At 42.0% G+C, this 27,527-nt stretch overlaps 1 protein-coding gene across 2 annotated transcripts; it reads left to right on the top strand.

The window, feature by feature from the left end:
* Positions 1-499: 499 nt before the first annotated feature.
* On the top strand, positions 500-16,433 carry LOC146658115 (GTPase IMAP family member 8-like). Of its 2 annotated transcripts, none has more exons than XM_085426538.1 (5): positions 500-2,100; positions 2,944-3,021; positions 4,962-5,017; positions 11,304-12,533; positions 12,626-16,433. In XM_085426538.1, exons 3-5 carry the CDS (start codon positions 4,999-5,001, stop codon positions 14,179-14,181), a joined length of 2,805 nt encoding a protein of 934 aa, XP_085282664.1. In that variant the 5' UTR covers positions 500-2,100; positions 2,944-3,021; positions 4,962-4,998; the 3' UTR covers positions 14,182-16,433. The 2 variants fall into 2 exon arrangements, with proteins under 2 accessions (XP_085282664.1, XP_085282662.1); XM_085426536.1 differs by having other exon boundaries at positions 500-1,853.
* The last annotated feature ends 11,094 nt before the right edge of the window (positions 16,434-27,527 follow it).

A 27,527-nucleotide genomic window follows, 5' to 3' on the forward strand; every position in this document is an offset into this window, starting at 1 on the left:
TCTCTGCCTGTGAATTAGTGATGGTAAATTTGATTCTTTTTACTGAATCGAGTTTTAATGAGTCACTCACCAAAGTGAATCGGTTTTTTGAGTCATTTGATTCACTGAGTCAGTTGACCAGAGAGTGCAAAAAATGTACATTTTCACTCAAACCTAATTTGTTTCTCTTTTCATGTAAATCCTACTGCTAAGATGAATGATTCTAAAAGAAATCAACTATTTTATAGAGCAAAAAAGAGCAAAAACATTTCTAAAATTAAGCAATTTCCTATCAAAATTGCTTAATAAACATTTATTTTATTTTATTTTATTTTAATATATTTGTATTTTTTATTTTATTAGTATTTTCCTTAAATGTGTTAAATATATATTTTTTCATCTAAATGTCCACTGAGCTGTGAGCCAGGGGGCGGTAATGCGCCTTAACATTGGTTGCCAACCAAGAAGAAGAAGAAGCTGTGAGCCAGGACGGAGGGGGTGAGTAGCTCAAATGTGCTGTTAGCATGTTAGCAGAGCGATGTTACTGTGAACCGAGGAGCTATTTTCTTGATGTGAGCTTCTATTCAGGGTTTTTTCTTCCAGTTCAGAGCAGAAATTTTTTGTTACAATACTGGATGTTGTGTTTTTCTCCACAATTTTAATTATAAGCTAGATACATTGCTGCTAACAGCAACAGGGATGAGTCAGTTGGGCTTGTGAATCATGATTCATGAGTCAGTAAAGTGATTCTCGAGTATTGAACAATTCATTCATGATTCGCGCATCACTACTGTGAATGCTTTGACTAATCCATCTTTTTGTTGGTTGGGGAACAATTCTTTGAAACAAAGTTTGTCTGACCTGGTGTTTGGCTGAAGTGAAAATGCAAAAGCACTGAAAACTGTACCAACCAGGTACAGGTTGGTACAGTTTTGATACAAAACAGGTCAGGCAGGTCTCTCTTTACAGAACTAAACATGCATAACAGACGCCGTGTGAGCTTTTAGGATTGAGAAACATTTAGTGATCTCATATGGGCGATACATTTGTGGCGACAAACAAATTGTGCTTGCTGTAACTCTGGCCTAGTGAGTTACAATGAGTAAATGAAAGAAGAACAGTTTCTTCCAGGTGTTTTTATTTCTTGCTTTCTTCTTTCCAAGATATTTAATTCTTGTAGACTTTAAACCCTGTAATATGTCTGGGGTGGCTGTAGCTCAGGTGGTAGAGCAAGTCACCTACTCAACCGAAATGTTGGGGTTTTGATTCCAGGCTGCTTTAGTCTTCTTGCCAAACATCCTTGGGTAAAATGTCTTGATGCTCAGGCTCAGTCATCCAGGTAAGTAAATCCCAAAAAGTTGATTGTGTTCATCTGGATGTTTTCAGTGGGAGAAACGTTTCGTCACTCAGTGACTTCTTCAGTCTCAGCTGACTGCAGGTTTCCTCGACCTTATAAACTGTACATTTGCATAATAACCAACCAAACTAGCACCATTGAATTAACAATGGAACCACTACTGATCAAAGCACATTGACTCAAAACACCACATCTCAGTAGCTTTTACTCCCCAAAACTCACCAATTTCTTTGTTTCAGTGTATTGATTGTTGCAAAACATTTTTTGATGACTTCTTCGCGTTTTTTACAAAGAGGACTTTAACCATTAGGGGGAAAAACATTATCAGAGCACAGATATGGTGGGATTTAACATCTTGATGTCTGAGTCCATGTTTCTCAACTGAAAAACAAGCTAGTGTTACCTGACACATTTTTTTCCAAACCACACCCAGTCCACATATTTCACAGGCAGAACTGGAGTTTTATTTACTTTCACTTTAGCCATCTTGGTGTGAGGACACAACTGACTTCAGCAGGTAAGTAATACCTAGATACCTAAATGCTTCACCGAAAGAAAACAAGGGAAACTACTGACGTAAATACAATTTTCAATGTGAGGGAATAAGTGGTGATTTTTGTTTTGTTTGATCTCAGCTGACACTTCAGATTACTTCTAGCATTTTTGTGAAATTCTTATATGATTACATACTTTTATAGAGAACATGTCATTCCACCTCCAGAACCAGATGCTTCATGACATTCAGTCACTACTGGTTACAACAGGTAACCTTCTGTGTAATCATAAATTATTAACTTGTGAGTTTTCAGTTATTTTGTTTGTATTTATTGTCCTGGTCCTGGGTCTGTGACTCAGTGAGTTGCACTGTTTATTATTTATTTCCCTCATGTTATTGCTGTCTGTATTTCTAGGTCCTAGTTTTGATCCCTTTGCTCCTCGTGTTATTCTGTGCTCCCTCTGTTCTGTGTCTACTCATCTCTGCCTGTGTGTTCCAGTGTAGTCAGGTCTCTGTGTAAAGCTTGTGTCTCTGAGTCTGTGTGTGTTGAGTTTCCTGTTTTATTGTGAAGGTCTGTGTCTCATGTATTCTGTTTTACTTCCTTGTCTCGTCTTGCCCAATTAGTTCCAGCTGTGTTGCCACCTGTTCCTCATTCCTTCGTGTTTCTGCTTGTGTATTTGTAGTGCAGTCAGCTCGTTCGCATCGCTGGTCCGTCTGCGATGTCTCCTGGAGTCTCCCTGTGTTTCCTCTGTTTAGGTTCCCCTTAGTTTCTGTGTATGCCATTCTCCGCTCCTGCTGTATCCTGCGCACCTTAAATAAAGCTCACTTGCATCATAAGCCGTGCTTCCATTTTGGGTCCTCGATCATAACTCCACACGTCTGCCGCCGCAGCCGTGACATTTGTATATATTTTTTCTTAAATAGTTTGAATTTTGAATATGTTTCGTAAAATATGTTCAGCAATTGGTAAATATGCAATGGAAATGTGTTTCAAACATAGAAAACAGCTGTAAACACTTTGATCTTTGTAGCACTCACAGTTTGTATTAAAACTTTACATTTGGAGAAATATCGCCATGTGAAACACTTTTATCTTATTTTATTAATCCAGGCACAGCTCTACTTTAATTCATACCTCTTGAACTGTCAAGTTAATCTTGGTGTAAGGAGACATTGGAGACATCAGCAGGTGAGTGAACTAGAATGAAAGTAAATTCTTCCAAATTAAATGTAAATGAAGATTGTCGATAATGTATTTAGAAAGTAAATCACTGATCACACCCAAAACTGTCAAATTAATTATTATATCAAAATTTTAGATGAAATAATAGTACAAAGTAATACTAAGGGGCAATGCGTAGGTGATATTTTTTAAACACCAAATCACAGTTATCAGCCATATGAACATCTTCAAGCAACTTAAAACCCTTCTTAGGCCATGGGACCATTTTTGGTCCCTTTAGTTTTTCAGTTACAAGCCATTTGCACTGTGTTGAATGGAATATAGCCAAATTCTCTAAAAAAAAAGTTTGGCATAATTTCATTTCAAAATTCAAGTCTGACTTCCTTAAATTAGCTTCAGTGGCTAAGCTAACAATACACATCCTCTTAGAGCCCTAGGGACCATTTTTGGCCCATTGACTTCCATTATAAACGCTATTTTTCACTGCAGAATTATTACCGTTAATGTCTTGGTGATTACTTATCTTTCCGTTTCGTTTTGGTCTTTGGGCCTTAGAGTTGTAATTTTTTTATTTGTCCACCGGGTGGCGCCCTTGCTCCACATTTGATCCCTGCTGGAAAACAGCGGGCTGCTTGGACAGACCTGCGGGAAACGAAGCCTCATTTCCGGCGTGCAGCAGCGGCTTCGCCCGCTGATCGGGCGGGACCATTTTCGGTCCCTAGGACCGTGAGAGGGTGCATTTTTTTTTTTTAGTCAACAGGAAATGACGTATTTGTTGTCACGTGGTATCGGACGTGTGTGCTGGAAAAACGAGTCCCCGGTGATCGTGCCCCGGTCATCGTCGCGACTTACCCCGGGAAGATGCACTTTTTCGGCCTAGAGGAGCAGCATTTGCCGCCTGGAGACCATTTTCTGGTCCTGAAAAAAAAAAAAAAAGGCGATCGAAATGAATGTTGGTGCCAATCTTTAGTCCATCTAAAGGCCTAATTATAATAACAATTGAATATTACCTCAAATGGGTTTTTTTGGAAAATATTCAAGTTTTATGTTTTTTGGGGCAAAAAAAGCAGTGCGCTCATGTGACGAAACCGGGATATAAAGGGTTAAAATCCGCAAAATGTAATTAAAACTTGACATGAATATTTCAAGGAGAAGTAGGTCTAAAAGATTGGCTAATTTAAAGTGGAATAAAATATTAATATATAAATTTTTTATAGCACTTTTTTGGGCGTGGTCGATTAGGACCGATAGTGTGTGCATTTTATGAAATGCGCTCCTGCAAAAAAAATAAAAGTGGATCGAAATGAATGTTGGTGCCAATCTTTGGTCCATCTAAAGGCCTAATTATAATAACAAACAAATATTACTTCAAATGGTTTTTTTTGGAAAATATTTAGTTTTTTATTTTTTGGGGCTAAAAAAAACAGGGCTCTCATGTAATAAAACTGGGATTTAAAGGGTTAAAACAACGAAAATATAATTAAAACTTTATATGAATATTTCAGGGAGAAGTAGTTTTAAAAGACTGACCAATTTAAAGTGGAAAAAAATATGAATATATAAAGTTTTTATAGCACTTTTGGGGCGGGACCATTTTTGGTCCCCAGGGCTTTAAAAGGATGCATTTTTAAGGGCCATCCAGGGGAGAAGTCCAGACGCTTTTCTTTCCAAGCTCCTTAGACTACGATGACCTGGATGACTGAGAACCTCTTAACTCTGAACTTTTAATATTATGTTAATATTAATGATGATTATGCATAAATTACATGCTTCTGCTTCTTCCATACCAATCACTTAATTTAAATACTAATAATTAAAAATGGCATCATAGTTAAGGTTAAAGATTCTTTTTGGTTAGAAGGATTAATTTTCTACAGTCGCCTTGCTTTTGGAGTGTGTATTTGTCAGTGTTGTGTTTATAGCATCAAGCACTTTCCCCTCTACAGGTCAACCAGTCTGTGGTGTTTTCAGCAGAGTGACATCATGGCCTTTTCAAAATCTGGTGAGTCCAGTCATCTTCACTGAGATAACACACTGCACTGACACTTTGCAAATATTTCACAAGCACTTAGACAAAAAGAGTTTAAATATCAACATCTTTACGGGCTTGTGCACGAGTAATCACACAAGCTGGGTACAGCTTCAGGGTCAACGAAATGTCTGGGGCCTTGTGACTGAGGGAATTATCTAGAACAGTGGTTCTTAACCTGAATTCGATCGAACCCTAGGGGTTTGGTGAGTCGTCTCAGGGGTTCGGCAGAGGCTCCGCCGTGACATGCACGGCTCATTTTGTGCACCAGTAAAACAAAATCTATGTCTTGAATTTGAAAAAAAAAAACATATTTTATTTTTCACTAAAGAGGGGTTCAGTGAATGCGCATAGGAAACTTGTGGGGTTCGGTACCTCCAACAAGGTTAAGAACCACTGATCTAGAACCTCCAGACTAGGACGCACTAACCCACCCCAACAACACGCAAGGTTAGCAAGGTTGGGCATACTGCGATGGGAAAAACTCCTGAAACAAGTTCTGATTATATATAAACCCATTGAACTGGTCTCAGAGCCATCTTTATTCCACGCAGTACAACATTAAAACCACATGCAGTCTGCTGAGAAAGGCAAAACACTAGAAAGAATTAATCTGAGCACCTCTAGCGTCTCTCAATATGCGCACTGGTTTCAGGTCAGTTTTTCTATTACTTAGTGAGACCAAACCATCAAAGATGAACGGCACCTTACCGCCACAGCCAAGCAACTTTAGTTTGCTGAGAATTTAATGCTTCAGGTCCAAACAGTTCACAATGACATGTCCCGGTTTATAACAACACGAAATTCATGACTCTTTTGAACCTAAAGTTTTAGCCATGCCTGCCTGCTGCACGGCACTGAGCCATGACTTCTCATTAACTGTGAAAAAGGATTTATGGGTGAGCACATACTCATCAGCGAGAACAGCTGCAGTTGCTAAAGTGTTTACTTTCTGCTCATTCAAGTGTAAAACTAAACTCTCTGGAAGGCCCTTTTTAAAGTCTTCCAGTGACATCAATTCACGCAGTGATTAATAATCATTGGCTTTTAACGCAGAGTACTACTTGTGTCAAAAAGGATCCCTTTTTCCCTGGTAAACTCCCCATATGTTTGGGAGGGAAGTTTCCTGTTGCCGAAATTTCTGCCTGTATGCTTCAGGGACCAATTCATAGGCCTGAAAAACAGCCGATTTTACACTGGAATAATTCAAACTGTCCTGTAAAGGAAGTGTGGCCACCACCTTCTGGGCTTTGCCAGTCAGTTTACACTGCAATAAAAGGGGCCATATATCACTCGGCCACTGCAAAGTCGGGGTAGAACCTGGAAGAACAGCAGAGACAGATGAGGCTTGTGGCTGAGACTCCAGCTTACGCAGCCTCACTGCTTTATCTGCTTCTGTCTCCAAGCAATGGATCTCAAGCTCTAGCTGAGCTCACCTGACCTGGGCCTTCTCCTCAGCCTCCAAATGGAGCCGTACCAGTCGCACCTTTAACCGGGCCCCAATCCATGCTTCTGAACTTCCAGAGGAGAGGTGATCATAGCCAGGGAGCGTGCGCGGTGTCTTCGCCCGCTCATCTCCCACACCATCCATACTAGAACCATCTTTATGGTCGCTCTCAAACAAGGAAGTTCGTTTTAGCTCACCAGAGCCTTCAGGCAGGTAAGAGGCTTGGATCAAACCAGCCTCCACCAACTTGTCTGCTACTAGTTATTTCAGCTTACTCTTACAAAGTGTTTTAAGGACACGAAGCTTAAGGTGACCTGCAATCCGCAGCAATTCACACTTGTGGCAGCTATCAAGGAGCTCAACAGATGGAGCAGCTAAGAACCAATCCAAACAAAATGCAGCCAACATGGTGCTCAACCAGGGAGGAGGGCAGAGGGGAAATAAAGGTAGCAAAACACAGGTTCTCACTTTTTCACAAATGGAATTCTCTCCTGATGGGGGAAAAGGAGCCCCGGACGAGCCCCTGCTTATGTTGTGACCCCCTCTGCTAGGGAACTTGGAGGAGTAACATACATAACCCCTCACACAGGAAACTAAATGAAGAAAATATTTTATTGCAGAGGCACCGTAGGGGTCTGGTGCAGTGTGTCGGGCAGCAGCCAGGAACAAGGCCCTAGCGGACTAATCCCCTGCTACCAAGACAAGAAATTGGGACATGGAATGTTCCTCTCTGGTGAGAAGTTAGTTAGTGTGTGAGGTTGAAAAGGCACCGAATAGATATAACTGGCCTCAACACACAGCTTGGGCTCTGGAACCAGTCTCCTGGAGAATGGATGGACTCTGTCTCCAGCTGGAGATGCCCTTGGTGGGAGGTAGCAGGCCGAGGTGGGTATTCTATCCCCTCAGGTTGCTGCCTATATGTTGGGTTTTTTTCCCGTGGACTAGAGGGTTTGTTCCCCGCGCCTTCGGGTCGGGGAATGGGTCCTGACTGTCATCTGCACATATGCGCTGAATGATGAGTACCCAGCCTTCTTGGAGTCCTTGGGTAAGGTGCTCCACCTGGGGACTCTGTTGTCCTACTGGGAGACTTCAATAGTCATGTGGGCAACGACAATGAGACCTGGAGGGGCGTGATTGGGTAGAGCAGCCTCCCGGATCAAAAGCCGAGTGGTGTTTTTTTTGTTTGTTTTTTCTTTCTTTCTTTTTTTAAAAACCTTTATTTAAATGGTAAATGGCCTGTATTTGTATAGTGCTTTACTTAGCCCCTATGCACCCCAAAGTGCTTTACACTACATTCAGTCATCCACACATTTAACCAGGAAGATCCATTGAGATTAAAAACCTCTTATTCAAGGACGACCTGGCCAAGACAGGCAGCAGGAAGAGTCTCACAGTTACAAAAGTTACTCAATTAAACACAGCCAGCAGCAACAACACACATGCAAAAATAAATAAAAATTAAAAAAAATAAAAATATAATTAAACAAAAATTCCAAATTCTGTTAAAATGACAATCAGTCTAATGGAAACAGTTTCATGGATTCTTAGTTTACATTTAAAAGCACTTAATGAAAATAATTCAGTCATTTTCCAGTCGTTCTGCAGGTTGTTCCAAGCACAGGGTTCTAAATTCAGTTCGGGCAAATGGAACAGAAAGCAACAAATAACCTTGTGGATGAAGAGGATAGCGACCAGCATGCTTCATTGCAAGCTGGGAACATATATAAGAAGGCAGCAATCCCAGTATTGCCATATAAATAAAACTGCATAAGTGAGAGTTCCTCCGACTTGCCAAAGCAGACCATCCTACCTGAGAATAGAACTCACAGTGGTGAGTCTGAAATGTACGGTTAGTGATGAACATCAGATCAACCATTTGAAGAAATTGAGCAGCAGAAGCATTCATATATAGAATATCCCCATAATCCAGCACAGGTAAAAATGTTGCAGCAACAAGCTGCTTCTTTGTATTAAAAGAAAAACCCAGATATTTCTACGTGTGAACAAACTCTATTATATTACCCTGAAGAGTGGTTACTGATGGAATTGTTTGGGTCCATTTCCTTGATTTAGAAAACAACACTAGCTTTGTTTTGCCTGAATTGAGAACAGTTGTTGAACAACAGTTGAGTTGCTCGTTTGGCTCTCGGCGAAGGCGGTCACACTTTTCTCCTCTCCTCTCCCTTATCTTCCCTGCTTAGCTTCTTATGTCCTTGTCTTGTCTCGTGTTTTTACTTCTCCCTGGAACACTCTCTCACAGTCTGTTTCTAAAACCTAAAAGAGAATTATGGATTTGATCAACTGGTCTCTGAATGCAATTGACACACTCTTCTCAACGAGAAGCCCCGGGTCAGGAGAGCCCGAGTGCCCTGGAAGGACTTTCCCTGCCGGACACACGATGGACGGGTGGCATAACTGGAGGGTCGTGTGCCTGGTGGGACTGTCGATCGAGGACGCTAAAGATATCTATCTATTTGGAACCATGATAACAGGGTTCTTGCTGATTGGAGCTGGCTTGGCCCTGGCTTATCGAAGAATTAAGACAGCGGAACCGGCTGTGCAAACCCCCCCAAGGCTGCCCGCTGGGATTGAAATGTTGGGACAAGATGCAACTTCTCAGAATGGGCTCCCTGAGTGCAGCATGGTTAAGATCTTGGAGAAGCTTACGGCTGCCATGAACACTCAGAATAAGACCTCTGAGCGAAAGTTGGACCACATCGTGGAACAGCTCACTGCAGTCGTGAGTTCTCAGAATCTGCTCTCTGAGCACAAGAATGACAAGACCACGGAGTGCAAGTTTGATAACATCATGGAGAAGCTCGCGGCTCTCCAACGGGAGATTGAGAGACCAGTGTCGGTGTCGGAGTGTTAAAGTACAACTTTGAAATTCTCATGAGTTGTTTGTATAAAAGAAAAAAATACCATCTAATTGCGGCTATCCCTTCGGCGCCAGCTGTGGGCTCAAGGCTGGAGCCGAACAACAACACCCTGATAACGACTGTGTTTAGACTGTTCTTCCCATTCCATGCAAGGCCACCTGGGTTGGCTGGTAGTCTGTTTACTTAGCCTGATAGGGCGAAGGACACTGTCTCAGCTGAACTATGGACACACACACACACATACACTTACACTGATAAGCACTCACTCTCCCCCCTCCCCTTCCAACGCCTTCGATGCTTGACTCCTCTTGGGGAACACGAGGCGGGTCGGGGAACACGAGGCAGGTCTGGGCCCGCGCTGGAGAGATGGCGCAGTGGCAGGATGGCTGCTGTGTTCGCTTCGGATTACTCCTCATCCCCTACCCAACCCTGTTGCTGGTCACATGCTCCATATTGTTGTGCTGTGGACATTTATGTGCTTTTCTGTGCGGAGCAGTGTTTTTTGTTTCCTGTTCTCATGCTGTCCTCCTATAGCCCAGCATGAGCAGAGGTCTCTTTTTTTTCCTCTTGTACTTTCCCATTGTAGTGTACATTTCAGTGTTTTTCTGTAATGCAACCGTTCTCTGACTTGTATCCCCATGTGATGTCTGTGTTGTGTGTGTATGGTCGGGGGGCGGGTTCATCCACTGCAGGGCAACCTGCCACTGCATGTGGCGAATAAAAGCTTTAGTTTAAGCTAAAGTAACGAGTACTGGACAGGAGAAAATGTTTTCTGCAAGAAGTCAATGGCTTGGACAAGAGTTGAACCACAGCTGTAAATAACTGTGTCATCAGCATAGAAGTGCAATGTTGCATCTAGCACATTTAGACTAAGATTGTTTATGTAAATGATAAATAGAAGGGGACCTAATACAGAGCCCTGTGACACTCCGTTTATTTCTCGGACTTATGTGCAAATCCCATTTTGTCCATAACGAGTACCATGTTCGAACATAGGAGTTTCCATAGGTGCACATGGCACCAGGATGCCCTAAGTCACAGGTCGATGATGGATTTTGTAAATGTATCACTGGACCTGTAGCCATATGTTCTGGACACTCTGGTAAAGAGTTGGGCTGAGATATCAGCTGATCACGACCTGGTGGTGAGTCGAATCACACGGACAGACCAAGCACACCTAAAAGTACAGTGAAGGTGCGCTGCGAATGCCTGGCAGAGGCTCCAGTCCACGAGATCTTCAACTCACAGCTGTGGCATGTGGAACGTTGGAGGCAATAAGTCAGACTCCTGGTGGGAAATGGCCTCCAGTTTGCCTGTAACAGGCCGTGGCCTAGTGTGAGCAGTGGGGATGAGAATCAACATTTTCAAATTTCCACCATGTTCCTCAGTCGGAAAAGTTTGAAGAGCCCACTCTGGGTCATGGATGAGATCCTGTCCCAATTGGAGGATTTTAGGTATTTTTAGGTCTTGTTCACAAGTGACGGGAGAAGGAAGCAGGATATTGAGAGACGGATTGGTGCTGCGGCTGAAGTGATACGGATGCTGTACCAGTCCATCGTGTTGTAGAGACAGCTAAGTGTAAAAGGAAACTACCCACACCTAACTGTAACTGGGGACTGCATTTAGTAAATACGGTCCATAGTTTCACACACACACACACACACACTGCGACAACATGGTGAGAGATGGATGGATCAGTCGACAGTGAGATAATATTCAAATTTGATGGCAGTTGTTAGTGTTACAGACTCAAGTGACACCTAAGTTTTCTGTCTGTGCTGATCCACCTGTAACCAACTAAAAGATATAGTCAGAAATATTTTAAAGAACATATTTCTGGTCTATTTAGTTATTGAAAACTACGTAATGAAATGTGGTAAATGGGAGTGTGATGGAAATATGTGTGTTCTCATTATGAAATTTTTTTTTTCAGCACATGAACTCAGAATAATGCTGTTTGGAAAAAATGATGACAAGAAATCAGCCCTGGAAAACCTCATCACTGGAAAGAAAAGATCCATTGTGTCTAAAGTCCTTGGAGGAAGGCAATGTCACGCTGCCTCTGGAGAGTGGAACGGGAAACCGTTAACAGTAGTCAAAACTCCCGACATCTTCAGTCTGTCTGTTGATAAATTGTTAGAGGTGATGAAGAGCTGTGTGAGTCTCTGTCCTCCTGGACCAAATGTTCTGCTGCTGTTAGTGAGATCTGATTTCTCTGAAGAGGACAGAAAAGCTCTGAACTTGGTCCTCAGTGTGTTTGGTCAAGATGCATTTAAGCACTCCATGGTCATCCTGACACATAATGAGAGAAAGAGTTCCTCAGTGGAAAGACTCATCAAACACTGTGATCACAGGCAGGAATATATCAGTTTTGACAAAAAAGACATTCCCATATCTTACTCAAAGTTTATGGAAAAAATGAATCAAATAGTGAGTAAAAACTGGGGAAAATATCTCATGTTAAAAGAAGAGGCTAAACCCACGAGAGTGAAGTCCAGTGTGAACCTGGTTCTGTGTGGGAGGAGAGGAGCAGTGAAGACGTCAGCAGCCAAGGCCATTTTAGGTCAGACTGAGCTTCATTCAGCCTCCAACTCATCAGAGTGTGTTAAACATCAGGGAGAGGTGTGTGGACGTTGGGTTTCCCTGGTGGAGCTGCCTGCCTTGTATGGAAAACCTCAGGAGGCAGTGATGGAGGAATCATTCAAGTGTATCTCCCTCTGTCAGGCAATCCATGCCTTCATCCTGGTCCTACCTGTGGCTCCCCTCACTGATGAAGACAAGGGAGAGTTAGAGACCATCCAGGAAACATTCAGCTCTCGGGTCAATGACTTCACCATGATTCTGTTCACCGTGGACTCAGATCCTACAGATCCAGCTGTTCTTAACTTTTTCAAGGAAAACCAGGACATCCAGAAGCTCCTTCAGACCTTCAGACAGAGACATGTGGTTCTCAATATCAAGGCTAAACAGCAGAGGGATAGTTTGAAGACCATGCTTCAGACTGTGGATAAAATGAGCCTGTCTGAAAAGAGCATGGGCAAACCACACTGTTATACAGCTATAACCTTGCTACATGCACAAATGGAGAAAGTCTTACAACAAGAGAAAATCATTAAGAGGCAACAAGATGAAGCTAAGAAATTGAAGATGAACATGATCACAGGTAAGCACAAATATTTTTCTTAGTCTGATGTCCTACAGTCTTGACATAACAACCTATAATAATAAATATAAAACTTTATGTTTATGTTTTAGGCGATGAAGGTGGAGAACAGGACTCAGACTGTCTCAGGATTGTGCTGATTGGGAAGACCGGCTGTGGAAAGAGCTCTACAGGAAACACCATTTTAGGAAGAGACAAGTTTGAAGCTGCATCAAGTCAAATATCAGTTACACAACAATGTCAGAAATTACACGGTGAGGTGGACGGTCGTCCTGTTGTTGTGGTCGACACTCCTGGTCTGTTTGACACAAGTTTGTCCAATGAAGAAATTCAAGAGGAGATGGTGAAATGTGTCAGTCTCCTGGCTCCAGGACCACATGTCTTCTTGGTGGTGATACAGGTCGGCAGATTCACAGCAGAGGAGAAGGAGACACTGAAGCTCATCAAGAAATTCTTTAAGAAGGATTCAGAAAAGTTCACCATTGTTCTTTTAACCAGAGGTGATGAACTGGAGCGTCAGGGAGAGTCTGTTGATGATTACATCAAGAACAAATGTCACATTTCTTTTAAGAAGCTGATCTCTGACTGTGGGGGAAGATACCATGTGTTCAATAACTCTGACAAACAAAACCGCACACAAGTCAGTGAGCTGATAGCAAAGATTGACACCATGGTGAAGGACAATGGAGGCAACTACTTCACCAATCAGATGCTGCAAGAGGCTGAAGTAGCGATACAGATGAAAATGGAGAGCATTCTAAAGAAGAAGGAAGAAGAGATTCAGAGAAAATACAATCAAGATATGGAAACCATTAAGGAAACAATGGAAAAAGAGAGAAAACAAATGGAACAGGAGAGACAAGAAAAAGCCAAAGAACTCCAGGAAATGGAGGAGAAAATTAGGTTCGAACAAGAGAGAAGAAGAAAAGAAGAACAAATTAGAAATGAAGAAGAAATCAATAAGAAAAAGGAAGTAGAAAGATATCGGGAGAATTTTAACAAACAGATTGAAATTGTGGATAAACAAATTCAGTCAGAAAAAGAGGAAAAGAAAAATGTCGACAGAAAGCTGGAAGAAAGCAGAGAACAGCTGAGAAAACAACAAGAAGAGTGGGAGAAAGAACAGAAAGAATGGTGGGAGAAACAACGACAAGAAGAAGAGACAAGACGAGAGGAAGAGCAAAAAATCAAAGAGCTTGAAGAAAAGTACAAACAAGAAAAGCAAATATATGAAAACAAACTTAAGGAGGATCACCTCAGAAGAGAACAGGAGGAAAAAGAGAAAAAAGAGCTGGAGGAGAAACATAAGAAAACCCTGGAGGAGATGAAGAAAAAACATGAAGAAGAAGCCAGAAAGGCAGCTGAAAATGCCAATGAATCCCAAAAGAAACTTGTGGAGGAATTAGCTTATCAGAAGAAAGAATATCAGAAGGAAATGAATGAGTTACTGAAACATGTCATCAAAAGGAATTCTAGTTATTACAGGATCAAGAGATTACTGGAAAAACAGGAAAATGAAATGAAGAAAGTGAAGGATGAGGATAAAAAAGAGGAACTCCAGGAAACACATGAAAAAGAATTAGTTACGCTTATGCAAGAAATCTTATCAGAAAAGATCAATGATGCATCAGCCTGCAGCGTTATGTGATAAGAAACGAACAGTTTCAGATGCTTCATTTTATGTCAGTAAAAACAAACAAAAATGAATCAGTACTTCTTTAAAGTTCTGTATACTTCCCCATATTTTGCAGCACATAGAAAACACTTCTGCCTGGAGATTCATTATTTTCTAAAGCTAAATACATGTATTCATTTCCAATGAATACACAAAACACAATCTAACAATATAAGGGTATGTTAAAGAACTCCATTTGTTAGCTTACAAAAACACTAAAGACAAGTTATTATAGAAGCACTTCTTCACATAATTATGTAATTTATTTCTGTCACCAATTACAATGAACAATCACAGCAGATGAGAAGAATTTATTAGTTCAACACAAATCTCTGATGTCAGATGCAGCCAGGCCACAAAATGATCCGAAAAGGGGAAAAATGAATTATAATAGTAAAAACAGTCAATAAAAAAATCACAGTGGATCGACATGTTATTTGATTATTACAGTAAACAATATGGCAGAAAGCTGTAATACAGTTTTGTGTGATCATAATATACTTCGACTGCTAGTTAATAGAGACTTAATAATGAGACATGTAACTATAGTTGTGTCTAAATATGAAAAGACAGTGGTATAATACAGCTGTTATCACAACACAGTATATGTGTATCAAGTAAGACTGTACTCAGACTGGCTAATATTATATACTGTATTATTAAAGCCGAACGTGTGGATTCCCTGAGTTTTATGTCCCTGAGTTGTTAAGTAACAGTATGTTCATTTATAACCATTACTATTTTCATAAATATATGTTTGATTAGTAAAGAAGGCAATTTATCATAAATGTATGAATAAGCAGGCGAGAGGAAAACGTCTTTAGTTTTGGTCATTAGAGACAGTTTGGTTTTCTTTCAGTAAAAAAAAAGATTTTTATGACTTGAATGAAATTGAATGTTTACATATAAGTCATTCTATTTTCTCTGTGACCATTAAATTACAAATATTACAGCATTAACTTAATTTTTAATATATATTAATATCAATTAAATCAATAGCATATTGTAATAAAATGCCTTTAATGCTTTGATTTTTTTCTTTGATTATTGATTCTCCAATATGTTTTTTGTTTCATAATTAATGACATAACTGAGACTGATTTTAATGATATGTCGTTTGCTTGTTTCATATGGATTATTTGATTTTACTACAGTTCTTGTCTGTGGTTCAGTGTGGACTGTTGTTAAATTTTCATTTTTTCATTTGATTTTGATTTTATTGATTAGCATTCAAATTCAAATCTCAGTGAAAACAGTGAAAAAAAAAACAAACAAACAGTGAAAACAGAACAAAAATCTACCATAAAGAAAGAAAGCATGAGACAAGGCTAATCAAAAGGTATTGGCTGAAGCATTTGCTTATTACGCCAACCCTTTTCACAAAATATCTTTTTGTATGCAGCTCCTGTACACAGGGCTTGAAGAAAATAATAAAACAAAGCAAAAACCAAACAAACAAACAAACAAAAAAACAAAAAACAAATGGTGAATAAATGGTGAAGTCCAAAACCTTTTTTCAGTAACTTCATGTCTTTCTTGATGTTTCATCAAAGTAAACATTGAATTAATATCTCCACTTATACTGATGTATGTTTTCCATTTTAACTCCCAGATTAGTGATGATTGGTTTAACAAACTGTGTCAAAGAACCAAGATCCATAGTCGTGGTCTCAGAAAAGCCACCAAAAACCGTCACTTCTGTTTTCTGCTCATTAAAATGCAAAAAGCCCAAAGCCATCCAGGCCTTTAATTTATCAAGACACCTGAGCAGGGAGTCTACTGATAAACCATTTATCTTTTTAATGAATCCTCGAGTCATCGGCAGAATAATGGAAAACAATTCCATGTTTCCCGTGTGGTGGCAGATTTCTTTATCCTGTGTATTGTTCACATATTTTAATCATATCACATTAGTAATAGTAATATCACTTTCTCACTTAGTTGTATGCATGTGGACTACAAATGGGCCTTATGCTCTACCACACACACTTGCCACAGTGAGGCCATTGTAAGTTCATGGGAGACGTTAAACAGAGACTCCTGTTTTAGATGATGGACAAGCAGAAAACAAGGTCATAATTCTCTCTGTGAGGGAGGAGGTTTTAAGGATGGGGGCTATGGGATAGTATGTATGCGCATTACTGAATATGTATAGTAAATATGTATATCTAAGTGTGTGTGTGTATATATACATATATATAAAATTAAATAAAATTAAATCTACAGAGGTCGGCAGTTGGAAATGTGCAAAACGAGTGGCATTTATATACAGTGTGGAGTGCATAATGTTGAAGTTCCAGTAGTGAAGCTGAGGTGTCTATGAAGTGTTCAGCAGTCTGATGGCCTGGTGGAAGAAGCTGTCTCTCAGTCTGCTGGTTCGGGACCGGATGCTGCAGAACCTCCTTCCTGATGGAAGCAGTCTGAACAGTTTATGGCTGGGGTGACTGGAGTCCTTGATGAGCCTCCCCGCTTTCCTCAGGCACCGCTTCCTGTAGATGTCCTGGAGGGAGGGAAGCTCACCTCCAATTATCCGTTCAGAACACCGCACTACTCGCTGGAGAGCTTTGTGGTTGTAAGTGCTGCTGTTGCCATACCAGGTGGTGATGCATCCAGTGAGGATGCTCTCAATGGCACAGTGATAGAAGGTCCTGAGGATGCGGGGGCTCATGCCGAATCTTTTAATTTCTAGATTGCTGTTTAGTCTTGTTGTCTCCCCCTGTACTAAGTCTCCCTGGTTCATGCGTCATGTCTGCGTGGTTATGTTTAGTTCATGTCATGTCTGATCTCCATGTTTCCTGTTTTACTTTGAAAGTCTGCATTCAATGTCAGTGTATTTAGTTTCACCCCTCCTGTCCTGTCGTTAGGTTCATGTGTGTCAGCTGTGCTCCCATGTGTGGCCACTTCCCCTGATCATCCCTCATGTGTATTTAGTCTCTGTGTTTCATATAGCCTGTGTCGCGTCGTCTGTGTTCCCACCCTCCATGTCCTCCCGGTCAGTCTGTACATCATCGTCATGGTTTTCTGAGTCTCCTTAGTTTATCAGTATCCGTTTCCCAGTTTAGTTTAGGTTCAGTTTAGTCACAGTGTTTCTGCTTTGTGTTGAGACCTGTCATCAGCCACAATAAAGGCTCGCTTTTTACTCCGGTCTACTCTCTTGTGTTCGCACCTGGGTCCACCACACACACCCCCGCACGGTCTGTCCCCTCAGATCATGACAGTACGACGCGACCATGCCAGACCCAGCGACACAAGAGCAGGAGATCATTTGGACAGTGGAGTCGCTATGCGGCAAGTGGCTGCAGTGTTCCAGAGAGGAGGGAAGAGTTAGTCCGCCAAGTAGGGGTATGCGTGTCCGTGTTCCCCTGGTTATGGGAGGCGCTGCATCCCCTCATCATTGACTTTCTCATCTCCACTCTCCAAAAACAAACATAAATATGTTTTTTAAAGCTGTTATATCAAAGGTATTTTTTTTAAGATTTCCCTTCAGTATCCTGTAAACGTTCCTTTTAAATTTTCCCAGAATTTCCTCTTTATTTATACAAATAAATCTAACTGAGACACTAGGACTCATTTTCAAAAGTGACCTGTTTAAAATATTCATACAAAAGTATATCATGTTAAAACACACTAATGATTACAATTCATATAATCAATTAACTGGAAAAATACAATAAAAAATAAAATACAATAACAAGCATTAGGAACTGATGCTTTCTGCATTGTCCTTAGAATAAGTTTAAAACCCTTCAGTTTAGTTAATAATAATAATAATAATGGATACTTTATTGATCCCCATGGGGAAATTACTTGTTTTTCTCTGCATTTGACCCATTCACTCAGTGAAGCAGTGGGCAGCCCACTAAGCAGGCGCCCGGGGAGCAGTGTGTAGGGACGGTACCTTGCTCAGGGGTACCTCAGGGTAGCCGTTAAGTGGATTCGAACCGCCGACCTTCCGATCATGGGGCGACCACTTTACATACTGAGCTATCCCTGCCCTAGTTAAGCTGCACAGCTTCAGGTCCTGCTGTCATTTGTTCCAAGAATAAGAAGCATTGTAAGAAAATGTCTTTTTCCCAATACAAATATAAATATAATATCAAATATTTAAAAAAGGACATCATGAGTCATGAAGTCAGCTACAGACCATAAATGTCTGTAGCTGCAGATTTATTGTGCTGCAGTGAACATCAGTTACTGCAGAGCAGAAGTTTTACAACATCCAACATTTTAGTGAAACCGGACGTTTATGAGTGCTGGAGTCTGAGGAGACATTTCAGAGCTGGAGGTTTTTTTGGAGATGATGCTGAAGAACAAACTTTCAGACAGTTCAGAGCTCGCTGCTTTATCTCTGTGAAATGTTGGGTTGTTTTTATGAATTGTTACAATAAATCAATGATCAAAGTCTTTGTGTTCAACAAAAACTAATCAACAGCTTTGATTACACTCTGGTTTGTTCCTGAATGGCTTCAGGGCCCTGTGGTGAGGTGGGGGGGTTCACTTGAACAATGGAGACCTGGACCTGTAGGTCCTGTTCTGTCTCATCCAATCAGCACGCAGCTCTCACGATATAAAGCAGCCTAAAGGGCAGAGTCCCACAGTTCACACTGAGAACATCACCCAGACCACGATGGATGGAAGCAGGACCACAGAGCACAGATCCAGCAGCCAGACTCCATCCAGTCCCAACTACAAGACTCCGACCTCCAGGACACCTCCTGTCCTCTCCTCATGTACCGTCAGCCAGACACGCTTCTACTTCGCTCCGATGGACATCTCTGACTGCAGGGACAAACTGGAGACGCTGAGCCGTGGTCAGGACTTCCAGGAGCTGGCTCGGGAGCTGGCTCTGCACTTTGACCAGCACGTGTGCGCTCACTGCCTGGCTGTGGATGGTCTGCAGGAGGCCAGCGATGTCGAGGAAACAGACCTGTGAAAGTCTTCCACCACGTCCACAGCAGCTCCACATCAGCCACATGTTCACCCCACAAACCAAAAGGTCCTTTTAAAGGCCAAACACCCACAACTAAGAGCTCTCCAACAACAGCACTCTCATTTCTATCACTGCTGTCTGGACACGTCTGATTTTCATGTTCCTTTATGCTTCAGATGTAATCAATACCAGTTATTGATTACATCATTAACTGGCTGTTTAGCAAGTTTCATGCAGAAGAATAAATTTGAGCCATTCAGTAAAACAAAGATGATTAAATCAACCTTGTTGGATTCTTATTCAAAGCGATCAGTCAGATCATCTTTACTTTGGTACAGTTTTCTTCTGGATGTGCTGCATATGGAATGATCTTTAGTCCCATGGGGGGGGAAACATAATTAGAGCAAATAATTTCATTTCACTGGTGTAAATCCAACAATCACGTGGGCAGAACTCAGCAGCTATGCACACAAAGAAACCACTGCGCCTGCAAGAGTTTCTCTTTGCTCAGCACTGCTCTTCCTCTCTGGAATACCTTTTTATTCACTGCAAACCGTTTTATTCTCCGCGGGAGTTTGCTTCATTCATCCTGGCCGCTGTTTACATCCCGCCAGATGCGGATGTGCAGGCAGCTCAGTGCGCACTCGCGGAGCAGATTCTCCACATGGAGCGGACATACCCGGACTCTCTCATCATTGCTCTTGGGGACTTTAACAAAGCCAATCTGAGCCATGAGCTTCCCAAATACAAGCAGTATATTAAATGCCCGACCAGAGAGGAGAGGACATTGGACCACTGTTACAGCACGATCAGCGGGGCCTATCGCGCGGTGCCCCGCGCTTCACTCGGACTTTCTGACCACGTCATGATCCACCTAATCCCCGCGTACAGACAGAGGCTGAAGCTCTCCAAACCTGTCGTGAGGACCAAGAAACTGTGGAACAACGAGGCTGTGGAGGAGCTTCGCACGTGTTTGGAGACCACAGACTGGGACACAATGAAGGCTGCTTCTAACAGCTTGGACGAGTTTACGGACACTGTCACCTCCTATATCCACTTCTGTGAGGACAGCATTGTGCCATCACGCACCAGGGTGAGTTATAACAATGACAAACCCTGGTTTACTCCTAAACTCAAAAAGCTGTGGCTGGAAAAGAGAAAGGCGTTCAGAAGCGGAGACAGGGACTGCTACAGAGAGGCCAAGTACAGGTTCACTAAAGAAGTGGACATTGCTAAACATCAGCACTCTGAGAAGATGCAGCAGCAGATCTCAGAGAATGACTCGGCCTCTGTGTGGAAAGGTTTTAGGAATATCACCAACTACAAGCCTAAAACCCCCCACTCCACTGATGACTTGCTCTTAGCCAACACCCTCAACGACTTCTACTGCCGTTTTGACGAGCCATCAGGCAGCCTTCACACCTCCAACGACCCCAACAATAGAGACACTTTGGACACTCATTCCCCCACCTCTCCCCCCTCCATAGAGCCATCACCACCTTCAAACTGTTCACCTGCAACACCCGCCTCCTCACCCCACACAAAAGAGGATTTCACACCACCTCCTCCCACCACAACTCTTCATATTCATGAAGCAGATGTGAGGAAGCAGTTTAAGAACCTGAATGCTCGGAAAGCTCCCGGCCCAGACGGCGTGTCTCCTGCCACCCTCAGACACTGTGCAAACGAGCTGGCCCCAGTGTTTTCTGGCATTTTCAACTCCTCACTGCAGGCATGTCATGTGCCTGCCTGCTTCAAGTCCTCTACCATAATCCCTGTCCCCAAGAAACCTAGGATCACTGGACTAAATGACTACAGACCCGTGGCTCTGACATCTGTGGTCATGAAGTCATTTGAGCGCCTGGTTCTCTCCTATCTGAAGACCCTCACGGCCCCCCTCCTGGACCCCCTGCAGTTTGCATACAGAGCCAACAGGTCTGTAGATGACGCAATCAACATGGCCCTACACTTCATCCTGCAGCATCTGGACTCCCCAGGAACCTACGCCAGGATCCTGTTTGTGGACTTCAGCTCTGCCTTCAACACCATCCTTCCAGACCATCTCCGAGGCAAGCTTTCCCAGATGAATGTGCCTGATCCCATCTGCCGGTGGATCACTGACTTCCTGACGGACAGGAAGCAGCATGTGAGGCTGGGAAAGAATGTCTCGGACTCCCGGACCATTCTTTCTCCTCTGCTCTTCTCCCTGTACACCAACTGCTGCACCTCCACCCACCAGTCTGTCAAGCTAATCAAGTTTGCAGATGACACCACCGTTATTGGACTCATCTCGGACGGGGATGAGTCTGCCTACAGGAGGGAGGTTGAACGTCTGGTGTCCTGGTGCAGCCACAACAACCTGGTGCTGAATGCCCAGAAGACAGTGGAGATTATTGTGGACTTCAGGAAGCACACAGCTCCACTCCCCCCCATCATCCTGTCTGACACCCCCATCACCTCTGTGGACTCATTCCGCTTCCTGGGTATCACCATCACCCAGGACCTGAAGTGGGAGCCCACCATCACCTCCGTCATTAAGAAAGCCCAGCAGAGGATGTACTTCTTGAGGCAGCTGAAGAAATTCAACCTGCCAACACGGACGATGATGCAGTTCTACACTGCAATCATCGAGTCCATCCTCACCTCCTCCATCACCGTGTGGTACGCTGGAGCCACTATCAGGGACAAACAGAGACTGCAGCGTGTTGTGCGCTCTGCTGAGAAGGTGATTGGCTGCAGACTCCCATCTCTGCAGGACCTGTACACCTCCAGGACACTGGGGCGTGCAGCTCGGATCTCAGCTGACCCTTCTCACCCTGGACACAGTCTGTTTGACCTGCTCCCCTCAGGCAGGAGGCTCCGGTCCATTCGCACCAGAACCTCTCGCCATAAGAACAGTTTCTTCCCCTCTGCTGTCGGACACATGAACAATAAACGTATGACTGTTCCCGCCACTAACACATGACCCTACGCTGTGTTCACTGCATCATTCCATGTTTGGCACTGATCACCACCTGCACTCATGTATATATCATGTATATATCTATCCACTTAGCACTTTTAATTCTTATTCTTATTTTTATATTTTTATGACAGTATGTTTGCACTGAAGCACCGCAGCAATTTCCTAATGTTGTAAACCTGCTGAACATTTGGCAATAAAACCCATTCTGATTCTGATTCTGATTCTTTTGCTCGTGCGCTTTATCCATGCGCTTAAACTAAGAAACACACATCAGTCCTAAGAATCAGATCAAACTGTTTCTTTGTCTACTGAGTAAACCTCAATTTATAATTATATATATTATATTATTGTGTCCAGCCTGTTTAATCATCAAGCACCAGTTCTGTTTACATTATACATGCTTCCCTTAGGCAGCATCATTAGAAGACATAGCATACATTTACACTGCTATGCAGATGACACCCAGCTCTATCCGTCCATGAAGCCAGATAACACACACCAATGAGTTAAACTGCAGGAATGTCTTAAAGACATAAAGACCTGGATGGCCGCTAACTTTCTGCTTCTTAATTCAGATCAAACTGAGGTTATTGTACTCGGCCCTGAAAATCTTAGAAATATGGTCTCTAAGCAGATTCTTCCTCTGGATGGCATTACCTTGGCCTCCAGTAACGCTGTGAGGAACCTTGGAGTCATTTTTGCCCATTTTGCTTTGGCTCTTGACAGAGGCGGTCACATCTCTCTCCCTGTCCTCCCTTAGCTTTCCTGCTTGGCTTCTCATGTCCTTGTCTAGACTCGTCTAACTCTAACCTTCAGAGAGTCTCTCAGTTTTGTTCTCGAAGCCTAAAGAATTGCATGTCACGTCCTTTTTACATGGTGGAAGATGTAAAGAGGGAAGGATGTAAAGGGTGCAGGTAACTGTATGTGCAACACGCAACATGTACGTGTAACTTACTAAATTGATTGATTGATTTTTGACCAGGATATGTCCTTCATTGTGCATATTAAACAAATATTTTCTTCCATTTGTACAATATCTCTAAACTACTAGTACCATATCACCCTATTAGAGCACTTCGCTCTCACACTGCAGGCTTACTTGTTGTTCCTAGACCTTTCAAACTACAGACCGATCTCTAACCTCTCATTATTATCCAAGATCCTGGAGAGACTAGTTCTCTCCCAGCTCCAGGCGCACTTGGACACGAACAATATTGCTGAGAAATTTCAATCTGCCTTTAAGCCACTGCATAGCACTGAAACAGCGTTGGTTAGAGTTCTTAATGATATTCTTGTAATTACTGATACTGGACGCTCTATGGTCCTAGTTTTACTGGACCTCTCTTCGGCTTTTGATATGGTGGACCATAACATCTTATTATTAAGACTTGAACACACTGTGGGTATTAGAGGCACTGCCCTCCACTGGTTTAAATCATACCTCGCTGACAGGTCCTTTTCGGTTAACTTGGGCACCTTCTCCTCTTCCTCTGCACCAGTCTGTTGCGGTGTGCCTCAAGGATCATTTTTAGGCCCTATTCTTTTCTCATTGCACCTAGAGGGAGCAAATACAATATCGCCTTCCACTGTTACGCCGACGACAGATCTATTTTGAACTTACTGATGACCTTACTGTGTCCCTGCACTACTTTCAAGAATGTATGCGTAAGGTCAAAGAATGGTTCCTGAGTAATTCCCTCGACTGAGATTGTGGTGTTCAACAGTAAACTCCCTCGTGTCCAACTCTGTGCTGCCCTGGGTCCCTTTGCTAGCTTTTCTTGTGACTATGTCAGTAACTTGGGTGTACTGCTGGATAGCTCGTTCAAAGTCGATAAGCAAGTGTCTGCTGTAGTGAGATCTAGCTTCCACCAACTGCGCCTTATCTCTAAGGCTAGGCATTATGTTCCCCATGAGGACCTGGAGAAGCTTATTCACGCTTTTGTGACCTCCAGGTTGGATTATTGTAACTCCTTGCATGACGGTCTTCCCTCTTCTCTTCTTCTTAGACTGCAAACAGTCCAAAATGCAGCAGCCTGCCTCTTGACTGGTACCAGGAAATTTTGCCCTATTACTCCTGTCCTAGCTAGCCTGCATTGGCTGCCCATAAAGTACCGTATTCAATTTAAAGTATTACTCCTTACATTCAAAACTATTAATAAATTAGCGCTGAGTTATCTTAGTGAACTTCTCAAACCACATACTCCTGCTAGAACACTCAGATCTGCCACTCAACTACTTCTTACGCAACCTAGATCTCGGCTGAAGTCCCGGGGTGACCGTGCGTTTGCTCTGGCTGCCCCGGTACTGTGGAACACCCTTCCTCTCGACCTCCGCGCATCTGATTCCATTGCACTGTTCAAATCACGACTAAAAACCCACTTATTCAATCTTGCCTTTCCCTCTAGTTAATATTTCTTTTATGATTTTATATCATGCACTTTGATGCTCATTTAATTCCTTGTTTGTTCTGTATCTGTTGCTTTCCTATGTATCAGTGACAGTTATCTGCTTGCATACCTAGTACTTGCTTTGGTCCTATTTCTGTTATCTTCCTTTTATTCTCTATGTTACTTGGCATACCCTTGGTTTTAAGTGTGCTTTATAAATAAAGTTCATTATTATTATTATTATTATTATTATTATTATTATTATTATTATTATTATTATTATTATTATTATTATTATTGTTGCTGTTGTTGTTATTATTATTCTCATTATTATTTAAAAGTAGAATGGGAGGGAGAGCCTTCAGTTTTCAGGCCCCTCTTCTGTGGAACCAGCTTCCAGTTTGGATTCAGGAGACAGACACTATCTCTACTTTCAAGATTAGGCTTCAAACTTTCCTTTTTGCTAAAGCATATAGTTAGGGCTGGACCAGGTGACCCTGAATCCTCCTTTAGTTATGCTGCAATAGACATAGGCTGCTGGGGGATTCCCATGATGCATTGGGTGTTTCTCCTTCACTCAACTTTTTTGTTTGTTTTTACCTCTCTGCATTTATATAAGTTATAATTAACTTCTGTTCCTGCCCTCACCTGAACCCGTCGCAGCAGATGATTTTAGTGATATTTGTAATAATCTGATAAACAAAATTTCTGTGTTTTAATGAATTATCGCTAATCAACAGCTCCTGTTAGAACCAGTGAGGAACAAAAGTTGCTCCATGCAGGAAAGCTGTGTGTTAAGCTGTGTGCAGCAGATCACACATTTTCTAAATGTTCACCGTTGGTCAGGCATTGCTATCAGCGTAAGAAGGAGACAGAAGAAAATACAGAGTTTATAAATTCTTCTTTTACTCGAGCAAACCAAGTAGAAACAGAGAGCATGTTTCTCTCATAGTTAGGAGCTTGAAAGAAGTGACTGAATGGGTGGAGAGTCTCAGGTTGTCACGGTTCTGGGTCCGTTGGACCCAGTATTTTGAGTTTATTGTGTTTTGATTTAAGTTTGCATCAGGGATTGTGTTCTTGTTCTCTTGTCGTGTTATGGTAATGTTTACGTCTATTATTAGAGTTCCATGTTCTGTTTATCTGGGTTTAAGATGTGGGTTTAGTTTCATATGTCATTTCAAGTCTGTCTCTGTCTAGTCTGTGTCTTAGTAAAGTGTGTTTTGTTTCCTGTTTTATTGTGAAGGTCTGCGTCTCATGTGAGTGTGTTCAGTTTTACCTTTGTCTCGTCTTGTTGATTATTCCCAGCTGTGTCCACCACCTGTGTGTAATTCCCCTGTGGTTCTCTGTGTATTTAAGTCATGTCTTCAGTCATTGTTGTTGCTGGTCCGTCTGTGTATTCCACCCTGCGTCATCTGTGTATCTACCATGTCACATCCGTGTGCTCTCCCTGCTGTCCATCGTCATTCTCCTCTGCTCGTTCTCATTCAGGTTTGTGCTTTGTAGTTTAGTTGTTTCCCAGTATAGTTTAGTTCCAGCTCCATTTTCCGTTTGTATTTACTTTCATGTTCAATAAACCACCTTTACACCTTCACGACTGCCTGCACTTGGATCCTCCTTCATTTCCTCCACACGGCTCACCTCACTCGCCGTGGCACAGGTATTTAAACCCTAGTGGGGGTCGTCCCTTAAGAGGTGGTTCTTAACCCACTATTAACCATGTGTGCCGTCATATGAGTCAGGCGTAGGTCATTACCTGTTTCCTGCCTTCTCTGTATAACTGTAGAGTCTTTACCTACAAAATTAAGCACTTTGAGGCACCTGTTGTTGTGATTTTCTGAAAATGAATAAAGTTGAGTTGAATCCAATTCAATTAAGTACACGTGTGTACTACATGTGATGTTTTATATACTGTACCAGCCATGATAGAAATAAATAAGATGTTGGTACACATTTAACATAATTGGACTTGATGTGTAAAGCGCTTTCGGGTCCTTAGGGACTAGTAAGGCGCTATACAAATACAGGCCATAATTATCCCTAAAGTTTCCATTTCTTTGTATTTTCTCTCTCGTCTAACTTTTGCCAGTCTCTCTCCATGAATTTGCTTTTATTCGTTCATTTTTATATTTGTGAGTTCCTGTATTGACTGTTGTTATTTTCTGACTGCCAATTTGAAAACGTTGGTGAAAGAAATATGTAGAAATGCAGGAGGAGGAATCAGCAGTGATCTGATCACAATAGTTATTGAATGCATCCACAACACTGTAGTTAGATTTCCAGGGAGATTCAGTTCAATTTTATTTATACAGCACCAACTCACAACAACAGGTGCTGTATATTGTAAGGTAGACGCTACAATAATATGGTGGCATGTCAGGTTACATCGTAGTGTTCAGACGAGTTATTATTATAGGATTATTTATAATGTTTCACTACAACACTATAGTGTTTATAGTGGAAGGTACAGGTTTGCTGCTGAAGCATAAATATGCAGTTAGCCTTCAATCTGATGGATGTCATCACATGAGGCCAAAAGCTGAAGTATTAATACAAATTACATTTTTGACTGGTTTGGCCTATTTGTTTGTTTTCAGGATTCTTCACTCAGTTTTGCACAGGTCTGGATGAAAATGTCATCCATGAGGTTTGGCTCAACTTTGAACTTGGAAGGATTATTTAGCAATGTGGGATTTCACATTCTGACTTGAATCAGAATCTAGTCAAGAACAGCTCTAGTTCTTTGTTACTTTGAAATTATTTTAAGGTTTGAGAAGACTGAGCAATAAACAATAATTTAGACGTATATTAACTTCACAGTAGTGCTCAGTGGAACTCTGAAAATGATCACTGTGGACATCCTCAGTCCTCTGATGAAGGGGAATGCTCTTCCATGACCAAAGCAGCATCTGAACTCATTATTAACAAATGTATCCAGTCAAAGCTCAAGTGACTAATTCACAACATGATCTGTAAACTCAAACATAACATTATCAACATGAAGCGTGTATGAAATAACCAACAAGAGACTCACTGATGG

This window comes from Rhamphochromis longiceps, linkage group LG12 (genome assembly GCF_057381845.1).
Source record: "Rhamphochromis longiceps isolate RC_006_pf linkage group LG12, R_longiceps_female_GT1.1, whole genome shotgun sequence".
NCBI lineage: Eukaryota > Metazoa > Chordata > Actinopteri > Cichliformes > Cichlidae > Rhamphochromis > Rhamphochromis longiceps.

Coding starts and splice junctions, on each gene's coding strand:
- LOC146658115 (XM_085426538.1), top strand. Junction 12,534..12,625: donor GAAGATGAACATGATCACAG/GTAAGCACAAAT, acceptor TTTATGTTTTAG/GCGATGAAGGTGGAGAACAG.